Genomic DNA, 13,494 nt, shown 5'->3' with positions numbered 1-13,494 from the left:
AAGAAGGCACTATGGGTAAGTACAAAAATTTAAAAGTACAAGATGACAAAACAAGCAGGCATGAAGCCAATATAGCTAGAAAACTGGATATAGCTGAAATGTTAAGCAGGCCATGACAAATTCTTGCACACTTGAGCAATATAGAGCCCAGCTGCCGCTATACAATGTGTGTGACGGCCACGTATGTATTGAGATGTATACGTAAACAGCATTGCACGGTCAAGTACACAGCGAGTATCAAAATAATTTGGTTGGCCCTGTATCATATATGAGTATAAAATAACTCCTTTCCAATCCTACAAAAATAGTCACCTGCAAAATGTTGATAAGAAAGAATGCAAAAACCACCTCTTATGTTAACCTAATATGTTGAAAGCCTTCAAATCCTTCAACACTTTGTCAGTTTTATTTCATAACGGCACACACTTTTCTCAAGGCATCAAGGTTGTCCACTGCATGAACTCAAAAGCATCAAGGCCCCGGTTGTCCATTGCATGGACTCAAGAGTGCATGTATAATTGTTTCTCCTCTTCCTGCTACACTTGTCAGAAATCAAGAATATTTGTGCAAAATTATAAGGGTTAAGCACACAAACATTGCTTAAATTCACCCTTATCGATTAACGATTCAAACCACAAACAACAATTGTAACATGCTTATCCGTAATTAGAACCATGGAAGAGACAAACAAATGATATCAAACAATTAACAAAAAGACAGTCCTTCCAAACATAACTAGTATGCAGTTTGCTACGTCCACAATTTAGAACCTGATAAGCTACTTCTGAGTGGAGACTTATTGTCTATAAACGTGACATCTGACAAAGCTAACCTTATTTCCTGCTTGCGCAACCATTGATGCAGCTTCCGACTATGACTGTCTTGGGGATGCAAAAAACTGCCAATTGACAACAAACATCTGAAATTACCCTGCAAGGTCAAGGAAATCCATGCCTACAATATGGTTCCAAAGTAGAAGCCTACTTGTTGAATTCCGTAGCATTCAAAAATGCATCTCCGTCCTCATCTGCAGCATCAAACTGCTCTTTCCACCAACCCACTCCACCATGATTCATGCTATGATTAGCTGCTGACACAAACAAAGCAAGATTTCAGTGGACAAAGACAGCTACTATTGAGATAGCCTTAATATGAATAGAAACAATGAAAACGGACTTGGATCTTCTGAAGTTGAATGGGGCAAATACTCAGCAAAGCTAATCAGGCTGTCATGATTTTTGTCATAAGTTTCCATTTCTCGGGCTGCACGGTGGTCAGCTTCAGTGAGAGCTGCTTGAAGATGCCAGTCTTGCAACTCGGCAAGGCTAATCCTTCCATCAGGTGGGTGGTTGTCGATCAATGGGAAGAGAGTAAGGATGCGAGATGAAACATTAAACTGGTCTTCATCATTAAGATACTCCTCAGGATCTTTATAGTCCCAATCTGTTGGTTCGGGCTGCGACTCGGGGTGAGGGGCAGCATCATGTGCATGTCCTGTTGTTGAATCCTTCGCCCACTCTTTGTGCTGCTTTTCAAAATGCTCCTTCTCCCATGCTCTATTCTCCCTTTTGCGCTCCAAGTCTGCCACAACCGGATCAAATGCTACATTCGCATGCTTAGCATCTCGCGAGATGTGCAGTTTGCGCACAACAATGCGGCGTCCAGGATGTAAGTTTCGATGCACTTTAGACTTCAACCGGTGAGGCTGGTTGGAGTATAGCACAAGACCAATGAAGCAAAGGGAAACGAGTAGGTAAACAAAAGCAGCCTTCATCTTTTTGTGGTTGCAACACTCCTAGAGAACTTGAACAGACATGGAAATGGAGCAGCATCTACTGGATCATGCGCACAAAATCTGCACCTAAAGCTGTGCCAACTGCAGAAACAAAAAATGCATGCACTTTTAGGGTGCACAGAAAGACTACTACACTCCGAGATCCCAAAAAATACGTGAATCTGCGCGACCATGCAAAAAAACGTATAAATGTCTTGCTCCGTAGCACTGTGAAGAAATCCTTCAAAATGTAGGTAAAATGCATGCAATTCGCGACTTGTTCGCGCTCTCATAAACTACAGAAGAAGCTCAAAAAGCAAGTTAAATCAAGTTTTTTAGTAAACAGAGCATACGTGGAAAGACGAAGACGAAGACGACGCAGAGCGCGGATCCGCAGAGGAAGAAGTTCCTGTGATTCACCAGCAGATGCCGAGCTCCCGCGTCCAACCTCTTGGTTTTCTCACAGCAAGGTACAACCGATTCAGATTCGCGTGCAGATTAAACACTCATGAAGTAGACTCTACAACGTGCTGTTGTAGTTAATGTACGGCACTTTTTTCAATGAGGTGCATTTATGCAAAATATGTTAAGTCAAGCCGTTTGGCTATGGGTTGGCTAAATAGCAATTTGGCACACTGGTTTGCATTTTTGCTTCAGTATGTATATGGTAACAAGTGATAAAATCGCAAGGCCTGCCTATGATACATTGTATTGAAACAAAGACTATTGATTGGTCATGTAAACTTACGAAAAAAGGTGATAGATTTTTTAATTGCTTACTTATCATTCTCTAACAATAGAGAAGATTGGAGCATTAAAATAAGAATAAACTTTGCTAAATAGTGAAGGGTAAATCAGACTTGATAGAACCTCAACTAAGAAAATAATAATAATCATCCACTGAAAAACACGTTTGGAGGGATGTAGTGCACTTGGACAATCAATCCCTAACAATGCCAACAACCATATTAGTATTGTGTTAAAAGGGGAGAGTGGAGCTTTTATACGTAGCTACTCACATACACACATTACAAAGACACATGCCTAGATTTAATTATAACCATATCTCACAACAAAGATGTTCCGTAATAATCATTATTGTGAATTGCCATGGCACACAATATTACATGACACAAAGTCATGTGCATCCATCAGAGTGGCTCAATTGACAAAGAGATAGCAACAATGGTAAGTTATCGAGAGACATAACAAACAAATTGAAGCAATTAACATTCAAGAAAGGCTGCTTCAATGCTCATGAGAATGTAATAGGTTACATCATTTGGGTTCAGCGAAATGCTCTAGACATGCACATAGGTTTACACAACTTCTCTACACGGGTGTCTTAATGTTTCTTTGAGCGATACAAAGAGATCACTGATTACAGGATCGATTGTCAATCAAGTGAGGATAGTCAAACAGTCATTTATGCCACAAGATTCCATCAGGTTAGCCGTGTCCTTCGAATCAAGTACATAGCCTGTTGTCTTTGTGACTTCAACCAAATGTTGTTCAATGGCCGATCTACATGCGACCTTACAGGAGGTTTCTTCTCTAGATTTTCCCTCACTTTTGTGCACTTAGGTTCCCGTATAGTAACTACCTTCAAACCAGTCTCGATACCCGCTCAGGGGTCTCCTTGTTAGCATCCAAAGTATTTAAACATGCGGTGGAAGTAAAACCTTTCCTTCTAGACACAACCTTTCCCTCCACAATGTTTTCAATGAAGTACTTTTTGAAAATGTTGTCGTGGAGGGTAAAGGGATCGACGGGATCCTTTTGAATGGAAGAAGAGGAGTTTCTAAACGAGTTAAAAGCAAGGGCCAAATCATTAGAATAGTCACGCTCCGGATGAAGAAGAACAGCAACCCCCAACACCAAAGCAAAAGGCCATTTAGCTTTCATAGCAGGGCCTTGTCTGACGCGCACAGGAATGCGGGTTTTATCTGCGTGTAAGCGGCATGTTGAACATGCTAAATGAGACAAATGCAAGCTTGACGCCATCACTTTCATCTCCGTCCCCTCCCTCTCTCTCTCTCTCTCTCTCTCTCTCTCTCTCTCTCTCTCTCTCTCTCTCTCTCTCTCTCTCTCTCTCTCTCTCTCTCTCTCTCTCTCTCTCTCTCTCTCTCTCTCTCTCTCTCTCTCTCTCTCTCTCTCTTTGTTCTTACAGTCGATCTCTTCTTGGTAGCCCTGCACACGTATTAACCGCCTATCAAGACTGTGATACACGCACCTGCGAACAAAACGATAAAGGAGCAAGAAGGTTGCTCGAGCAGATGTGGCAGGAAGAACAACAGAGGAGCAGAGCCATGAGCATGAAATATGGGATTAGAGTGATCGGAGAAGGATAGAGAAGAAAGCCGAAGGGGAGAGAGAAACTTATAACTAAAGGAGGTTAGCGCGCAAGGAATTAACGAAGGAAGATCGAGGGCACATCAGGCATGGTGGGAGACCTCGCAATTCAGTGGATGTGCTTGCGGCCCGCACCCCGTAGCCTGTGTGCCAAATGGAGCCCACAGCTCATAGCAAGGAGGGGGATGTTGAGCTTGACACAATCACGACAGCTATCTTCAATTTCACCAGAGACAGCATCGAGACCTGGTGAAATCCATGAGAGAGCGTCGCCTCGGCTTGAAGCTGCATGGACCGAGCACGTTCCTCTACACGGTCTCATAATGTCTCCCTCCATTCCTGAGGCCACTTGGGGTCTCTCCTCGCTCTTGCAGGTGTGGGTAGCACCACTCTGCCATTGATCAGCGACCCTCCTCCGAGTTGTAATTGGAGCTCGTAGGACGTGAAGGTAAGGATGGAGATCATATCCACCCGCAGTTCAAGGCTTGCAGGCGCCACTGCCCCCCAACCCCCTTCCTCTCTATTGCCACTTCGATGCATAGGAGAGAGAGAGAGAGAGAGAGAGAGAGATTGTTGCTCATGGTTTCGTCACAGTTCCTCCTCCTCTTTCGCTCTCCTGTCCTCACCCCTTATCCGTCAGCCTCCTCCTTCTGATATCACCCTCACCCTCACTGCACAGAGAAGGAAAGAGAGCTCATCCTCTTTCTCCTCGTGCAGCTCCAACTATTGCTGCACCTCCTTGATTTGCTGCTTCGTTGTCATATGTCCCCCTTGACCTGTTGTGTGTGTGTGTGAGAGAGAGAGAGAGAGAGAGAGAGAGAGAGAGATGCGCACTGGCACATATGGACAGAACCAAGCCCCCTCAGAATTTCTAAAGACGAGCAGGTTTTGCTCTTATGGAAAGAGAGAGTACCTCCTAAGTCCCTAAGCTACCCTAACTTCCACTGCCCTGCCGAAATGGTGGCATGGCCAAACCTCAATGTCGACCTCATCCCGCACAACGTAGACCTCGTCTTGGAGGTCGTCAATAAACATCAAAAAAGATGCAGACAACAAGAAAGAGAAGAAAGATGTGTGTTTGCATGCTCAAAGGCCTACATTTTGATGTGAAGACGACGCTGGGAAGACGATGAGCTACACTTAGACACTACTTCCCTCCTTCACAACCTCATGAGCCTACATGTGACATTGCTATGTGAGCATGGCCCGTGACTTTTGTTGTGTGAGAGAGAGAGAAAGAGAAAGAGTTGGTCCCTTTACAGCTGTCGAAGGCCTCTCCACAAAACAAAAGCACCCTAGTCCGTCAGGCCATATCCGGTGAGTATCTTTTGAATGAATGAAGAAACACATGGTGGTATACCATGCATGCTTTAATTCAGCGTGGTAGGTGCCATCATTTATTTCATGCATGCTTCTTCAACGTGGCAATTGTCATCATTTTCTTTCATAAAATTTAATCATTATTACAACACTATATCTTTTCAATAACTGACCACTACTTACTTGGTTCTACGACTCTCTCTTGAGTGCTGCAGTGCACTCATCAATCAGATTTAATCAATCAGTATTTTCAACCAATCAGCATTTTTGGCCCATCAAAATATGCTTAAAAATACAACTCTATGATTTTGCTATTTTAGTCAGCAAAAAGAGAAGGCATCTCTATAGCCTTTGCCCTTTGGGCAGGCCAAAAAGTAAAAAAGATAGTGGTGTGGATTTTACTGCATGGCATAGCTTGTGATGATAGCATCTCTCCTCGAAGCTTTTATCAAAACCTTTATGACCTTCCATCACAAATGATGTATGGAGATAAAAATTTACACGTTATATTAAAGACGGAGAGAGATGCATTTCGTGCATTGCGATGCTTGTGCCCATAAATTTAAAATAAAAACCATATGTAATTATGGTGTGGAGTTGGCACCGTTCTCCACAGGGAGTGTGCCCTTCCCTGGCCGTTTCTATCCCTTTCGGTGTTAAAGGGGGACTTCTGCTTCTCCTTAAATGTTGGCGGGACTTTTTTACTGTAAAAATACTGCAGTTGTACAAGGAAGAAGTCATTACCGATGTTTTATCAAGACATATATCGTTCCACGATGCCATGTTGTGGTGTATTATCCATGTGTCCCTTTGTTGAACGCAACAAAACTTCTTCAAACTTCGTCACCTTCATCTACAATTTTTTCAATAAATGTGTTGCTTTAATGTGTACATGATGTGATCTAAGCACTTTTGAGATAACATAGAGAAAATCAAATATGAAATATAAAGTGTACCTTTGGTATTGGTTATCTACGTCACGTCTCCTAGACCTTCCTTACATTGTTCCACCGCCTCCTCACTAGTATGTGTTATACCATCGTCATCCCTTTTGCGACTTCTGCCAACATGTTAACTGTCACATTAACTTGTGCTATCATGTCTACCATTACCTGCACTACTTCTAATGTTTGTGGTCTTAGGGTAGGCTGAATCTACCGTATTGTCCGTTCGTAGGCTCACGTACACAAACTCGCAGTCTTTGGATCACCCCATCTAGCATACGTATCGATCAAAACAAGGCAAGTCACGACATCTTTCTCCAAGAGCCTCTAAAGCCACAAGCTTTCAAGCTGCAAGCATAGGTTGGAGAAAGCCACGTTAGGCATACATTGCAAGCAACAGATCCAAGTGATGACATTTCATAGAAGAATCCCATGAAGAACTTCTTGTCCGTTCATGACTACACCACATTTGGCATACATATCGATCAAAGCAGTAGGAAGCACATTTTTCTCCAACAGCCCATTCTATTGTGAATTTTCTCAACCATGTCAACATATTGCACAAGGTCACAAGCCATCAAGATGCAAGCCAACCTTCAACCTGGCATGTTGCAGGAGGTGTTCATGCGGCCCGGAGCCTCGCCCTCGCCCTCACTGCTCAGTCAATTTCCTAATGGTTACTGACATTCCTACTTCTCTTTGTAGCTGCGCATGTGATGCTTTACCTCCTATGCCTTCAAAGGAGGCACCCGCAACCCACCTAGCTATTCAAAACCACAACCTCCTTGCTCGAGATGGAAAGTCATGCCCTCTTAGCTAGCCTTGATTTTTTGCTCGCTCTTGAATAGATCAGCTTTGCCTAGTGCAAACCAACAACCATGTGACTATTCATTTTGCACACCATAGTCAGCGCACTCCAAGAGATCGCTTTCTATGCAGGAAGCTGATCCGAAACTTTTTGAGCTTTTGTGAGAGTGCTAAATTCAGTATACATACCAACCAAAGCACATGCAATCACAACATGTTCCGTTGAGAGCCCCTGATTAGCGACCTCATCATGAATAAACTTTCCCAAGGTGATGTCTTGCACTACATAGGTGATTGTATATGGAGAGCCATCATGTTTGATTTACATATGATATAAATAGACACGGGTGCATGCATAGGTGATTCCATTTGTAGAGGGGTCCTTTTCATTTCGCATCTAGTGAAAATAGTTGAGAGCTTCCTTGGCACAAGCATGTTGGGCATATCCTAAAATCAACACACTCCAAGAGACAACAGCCCGGGCAAGGAGCTCATCTATAACTTTTTGAGATTTTGTGAAGGCACCACATTTAGCATACATATTGACCAAAGCATATCCAAGCACAACATGTTTCTCCACCGTCCCTTGATTGGCAACCTCATCATGACAATGTCTCACACAATGCCACAAACATTCAAGGTTCATGCATAAGTATTGCATCAAGAGGGACCCTTTTTGTTTTGCATCTTGTGAAAATAATCTAGACCTTCCTTGTCACTGCCATGTTCGGGCATATGTTGCAATCAATGCACTCCAAGAGACCACACTCTAGGGAGGAAGCTAAACCATAACTTTTTGTGGGGACACTACATTTGTTATATATATCAACCAAAGCAACTCAGACCACAACATGTTTCTCCAACAGCTCGTGTTTAGCAGCCTCATTGTGAATACTCTTGCACAAGGTAATGCCTTGCACTACTTAGGTGATTGCACCTATAGAGATGACCTTTTCGCTTTGCATATGGTGAAAACATATACAAAATTGCAGAAGGCTGCAAGGTGAGTGTATTTGAAGCAAGGCCCTTTTTGCTTTACATCTAGTGATGAAAACACTCCTGAGCTTGATGGGCATATCCTCTATCAATTCGCTCCGAGAGACAACATCCTGGGTAGGAAGTCATCCAACGTCCCTCTCTATTCAATAAGCCCATGCTGGTTGCACTCCAGGGACCAATCCAGCCCTTGCAATCCCTGTTGCCCCTGGCCTCAACTTAGTCCCTATTCTACAACCCCAATGTTGGCCCTCAAACTTGTGCCCATTGCAGTGTACTCTCGGGACTTTCAATCCTTGAGTTGTAACTCTCCCACACTCTGAAAGTATTCTTGTATGATTTATGAATGCCTTGTATGTATTTGGAGCAAGAAGCACCCAACTGATGCTGGTCTCTGGACTCCATAATGTGTAGTAGATTTGTCAAGCCTGCAACCCATCAATGTCTAAATCAGATGCTCCGTTGACTTGAGTGTATCATGATCAACATCGGCATGGCAAGGAATCTTTTAACTATTTTGACAAGATGTAAAGCAAAAAGAGCCCCCCTTGAGCACTTTTGGTGCTCTTTGAAGTGCCCCATTAATGAACATATCAACCAAGGCATTGGCAAGCACAATATCTTTTTCCAACAGCTTTTGAATAACAATATCAGTGTAACTTTTTATGCCCATATCAGCATCTTGCATAGAGCCATATGCCTTCAAGAAGTATGCATACATGATTGCATCAAGAGAGAGGCCCTCACTTTGCACCCTCTAAAAATAGTCTAGAGCTTTTTGGCCCTACTCTTGTTGCGAGTATCCTGCAATCAATGCACTCCAAGAGACGACATTCGGGACAGGAATCTCCTCGAGCACTTTCGATGCCTTCTAAAGTGCACCACATTTGGCATACATATCATCCAAGGCATTGCCAAGCACGAAATTTTTTTGCTACAACCCAAACTAACAATACCAAAGTGGATCTTTAAGTCCAAATCACCATCCTGCATAGAGCCACATGCCTTCAAGATGCATGCGTAGGTGATTGCATCTGGGGAGAGGCCCTCGCTTCGCATCATTTGGCATACATATCATCCAAGGCATTGCCAAGCACGATTTTTTTTTTGCTACAACCCAAACTAACAATACCAAAGTGGATCTTTAAGTCCATATCACCATTCTGCATAGAGCCACATGCCTTCAAGATGCATGCGTAGGTGTTTGCATATGGGGAGAGGCCCTCGCTTCGCATCTGCTGAAAACAGTCTAGAGCTTGCTACCCTGCCCATGGGGAAAATCCTGCAAACAGAAGAGAGGCCCTTTCTTGCATCTACTAAAAATAGACTATAGCTTTCTGGCCCTACCCTGTGGGGAAAATCCTACATTCATCGCATATTAAGAGTCCACACTTCGAACAGGAAGCTCCTCGAGAAGTTTTGGAGAGAGGCCTCCCTTCGCATCTGCTGAAAATAGCCTAGAGCTTTTTGGCCCTGCCCTTGTGGAGCAAATCCTGCAATCAAGAGAGAGGACATCGCTTCGCATCTGTTGAAAAAAAACTAGATCTTTCTGGCCATGTCCCTGTGGGGCAAATCCTGCTCTATCGGTGCATTCCAAGATTCCACAATATGGACAAGAAGCTTTTCAAGAGGTATTGGTGCTCTCTGAAGTGCACCACATTTAGCAAACATGTCGACCAAGGCATTGCCAAGCACAAAATCTTTTTCAACAACCCCGAACTAACAATATCAATGTGACTTTTTGTGCCCATATCAACATCTTACAAAAAACCACATGCCTTCAAGATGCACGCGTATGTGATTGCATCAAGAGAGAAGTCCTCGTTTTGCATACGCTCAAAATAGCCTAGAGATTTTTGGCCTTGCTCTTGTTGCGCATATCCCACAATCAATGCACTCCAAGAGATGACATTCTGGATAGGAAGATCCTTGAGCACTTTCTGTGCTCTCTGAAGTGCACCACATTTGGCATACACATTGACCAAGGCATTGTGAAGCATTATATTTTTTTGCAACAACCCCAGACTAATGATATTAAAGCAAATTTTTAAGCCCGTGTTTGAGGATAAACCGAACGGGCGCCCACCTACTCGGACGCGTAGCTGGACATCACATTTGTATTCTACTAGTTTTCCAAGCTAGTGTAGTAATACTCTGTGTAATCTTGATTCTAGAGTAGTGGATCAATTCCCTGAGTTGTAATTCTATTATGACAATTGTAAAGGTCCATCTGAACCGGCCACTGACCATTTAGAATTCCCTAGATATAAATGTCAATATTCTTAAGGTGAAAGGAGACTTATCTTTAGAAGAAGGAAGAGCTCTATTGTACGTACGCTCAAGCTACGAGCTGCTCCAACTTGTAATCATCGCAGTTAATGAATGGGTAATCAGTTTTCAATTTCAAAACTTGCATTGTGTTCTTCTTTCTTTGCTCTTTCATTCTAGTGTAAGCATTGTCAATTTTGTTGTGGTTCGCGACTACGTGTTAGTGAGCCTTAATTGTAGATTTGAGTGCTTAAATCAATGTTTTTAGTCGTTTTGACCATAAGAGAGTGTTCTTAGACCATAGGATGACATTTCTGGCATGTTCTGTTGCACTTTTCAGGACCTTTTTCACGATGGATCGTGATTTTGGTACCTTGTCGGATTGTGACCAGACTTGGTAGGATAGTGCCTCTAGGTGTCCTAGACCTCCTCCTAAAGTTTTGTTGCATTTCGAGTCCGTTCGAGTGTCGAAATGGCATGATGACCTAGAGTTGTGAGAAAGGACATGGGCAGGTTTCCCTGATCATTGACTGTTGGTTTGCTTGTTGAGCTAGTGTGTTTGCTTGTTAAGGTTCACTTCTTGAGATTGACGATCGTAAAGAGTCTCTATGCCCCATCCGAGTCACTACCTGAGTATTGACATTATGTTAGTACCAAAAAGCTACGTTGTATGTTAGCGGGTCGCCGCAAACGGACGTCTGCAGCATAGATTTTTGGTACTAACATAATGTCAATACTAAAGGGAAGTAACTCAGATGGGGCACCGAGACTCTTTGAGATTGTCAATCTCAAGAAGTGAACCTTAACAAGCAAACCCACTAGCTCAACAAGCAAACTAACACTCAATGATCAGGGAAATTTGCCTATGTCCTTTCTCACAGCTCTAGGTCATCACGCCATTTTGGCACTAGAATGGACTCGAAATGTAACAAAACTTTAGGAGGAGGTCTAGGACACCTAGGGGCACTACACTACCAAGTTTGGTCGCAATCTGACAAGGTACCAAAATCACTATCCATTATGAAAAAGGTCATGAAAACTGCAACAGAACATGCCAAAAATGTCGTCCTATGGTCTAAGAACACTCTCCTATGGTCAAAACGACTAAAAAAAGTGATTTAAGCACTCAAATATTCATTTTAGGCTCATTAACACATAGTCGCGAGCCACAACAAAACTGACAATGCTTATACTAGAATGAAAGAGCAAAGAAAGAGAAACACGATGCAAGTTTCAAAATTGAAAATTGATTACCCATTCATTAACTACAATGATTACAAGCTGGAGCAGCTCGTAGCTTGAACGTACGTACATCACAGCTCTTTCTTCTTCTAACGATAAGCCTCCTTTCACCTTAAGGTTATTGACATTTATACCTAGGGGCACTCCAAATGGCCAGTGGCCGGTTCACATGGACCTTTACAATTGTCATGACAAAATTACAACTCAGGGAATTGATCCAGTACTCTGGAATCAGGATTACCCATAGTATTACTACACTAGCTCGAAAAACTAGTAGAGTACAAATGTGGTGTTCGGCTACATGTTCGACCAGGTTGGCGCCCGTTCAATTTGTCCTCAAACAACCCTTATTAGCATCTTGCATAGAGACACATGCCTTATGGATGCACGCATAGGTGATTTCATCTGGACAGAGGCCCTCACTTTGCATCTGTTGAAAACAGCCTAGAGCTTTCTCACCCTGCTCATGTTGCTTGGCATACATATCAACCAAGGTAGTCACAAGGACGATATCTCTTTCAACAACCCCTGAGTAACACTATCAACATGAATTTTTATGCCCATATCAGCACCTTGTGTAGAGCCACATGACTTCAAGATGCAAGCGTATGTGATTGCATTAGGAGAGAGGCCCTCGCTTTGCATCCGCTCAAAATAGCCTAGAGATTTATGGCCCTGCTCATGTTGTGCACATCTTGCAATTAATGCACTCCAAGAGACAACATTTTGAACAAGAAGCTCCTCAAGCACTTTTTGTGCTCTCTGAAGTGCACCACATTTGGCATACATATCGACTAGGGCATTGCCAAGCACGACATTTTTTTGCAACAACCCTAGACTATCATAGTGAATTGTTAAGCCCGTAACAACATCCTACATAGAGCTACATGCCTTCAAGATACACATGTAGGTGATTTCTTTTGGACAGAGGCCCTCACTTTACATCCGCTGAAAAAATTTGTGGACCAGGTGGATGCAGACGGAGACAAGGCTGCCAAGCACTAGATTGTGGACAATGTCTTTGAATGGGCCATCCTTGCTGGCCACAAGAAGCCGTCATCGGCATCATGGCTCTCACAGCAGGGGGCAATGAAATCTTGGTCACATAGGAAGCCCCATTGCACCCCAACGATACAAATTTTGGAGACCCTCAATGGCAAGCCAATAATCATGGAGTTCTTCCACCCAACAATCTCCAATGCCGATGTTGACAACCCCACCAAACTCAACCTGGCACACCAAAATCTTGCATAAGTAACCTGACGGAGCCCTTCAAGTTTGCAAGAGGCACTTGCACTCCAAGGGGAAGTGCTAAGGTGACGATTTAAGAGGCATCAATAATCTGTACGCAAGTGAAATAAGCTTATTTTAGAGGCTTTCACTTAGCGGATCCCGCACTTTGTATCCCCTAAAAACAACCTGGAGCCTTATGGCCCTACTTATGTTGTGTGTATCGTGCAATTAGTGCATTCCAAGAGATGCCGTTTGAAACAGTAAGCTCCTCGAGCACTTTTTGTGCTTTCTGAAGTGCACCACATTCGGCATACATATCAACCAAGGCAATGCCAAGCATGGCATCTCTTTTCAACAACTTTTGACTAACAGTATTCGCGTGAATTTTTATGCCCATATTAGCATCTTGCATAGAGCCACATGCCTTCAAAATGTAAGTGTAGGTGATTGCGTCTAGAGAGAGGCTCTCACTTTGTATCTATTGAAACAACCCAAAGCTTCCCGGCCACCCTACCCCTTTTTAGAAAATTCGGCACAGGAAGTTTGTCAAAGGCTTGT

The 13,494-nt window shown here is 43.2% G+C and overlaps 1 protein-coding gene and 1 pseudogene across 4 annotated transcripts in view; both read right to left on the bottom strand.

Annotated features, from left to right (window-relative positions):
* Positions 1–2,325, bottom strand: part of LOC147445489 (Calcium-binding EF hand family protein) — a 31,563-nt gene extending 29,238 nt beyond the window's left edge. For 2 of the 4 annotated variants that reach the window (XR_015189790.1, XM_086524998.1), the window contains exons 1-4: positions 2,128–2,325; positions 1,177–1,876; positions 985–1,090; positions 833–898 (exon numbers count right to left, since the gene is read on the bottom strand). Coding sequence is in view for 3 of the 4 variants with exons in the window: in XM_086524998.1 (XP_086381124.1) it covers positions 833–898; positions 985–1,090; positions 1,177–1,774 (770 nt within the window). In the remaining variant the exon portion in view is untranslated. The remainder of the gene's footprint in view (positions 1–832; positions 899–984; positions 1,091–1,176; positions 1,877–2,127) is intronic. The other 2 variants (XM_086524997.1, XM_086524999.1) reach the window with 2 other exon arrangements.
* An 849-nt stretch (positions 2,326–3,174) lies between these two features.
* On the bottom strand, positions 3,175–3,787 carry LOC147445488 (uncharacterized; annotated as a pseudogene).
* Between the last annotated feature and the right edge of the window lie 9,707 nt (positions 3,788–13,494).

This window comes from Adiantum capillus-veneris, chromosome 12 (assembly GCF_014529385.1).
Source record: "Adiantum capillus-veneris isolate H3 chromosome 12, ASM1452938v2, whole genome shotgun sequence".
In the NCBI taxonomy this organism is placed as follows: domain Eukaryota; kingdom Viridiplantae; phylum Streptophyta; class Polypodiopsida; order Polypodiales; family Pteridaceae; genus Adiantum; species Adiantum capillus-veneris.
The sequence above is the reverse complement of the archived record's forward strand: the minus strand, read 5'-3'. Positions and strand labels throughout refer to the sequence as shown.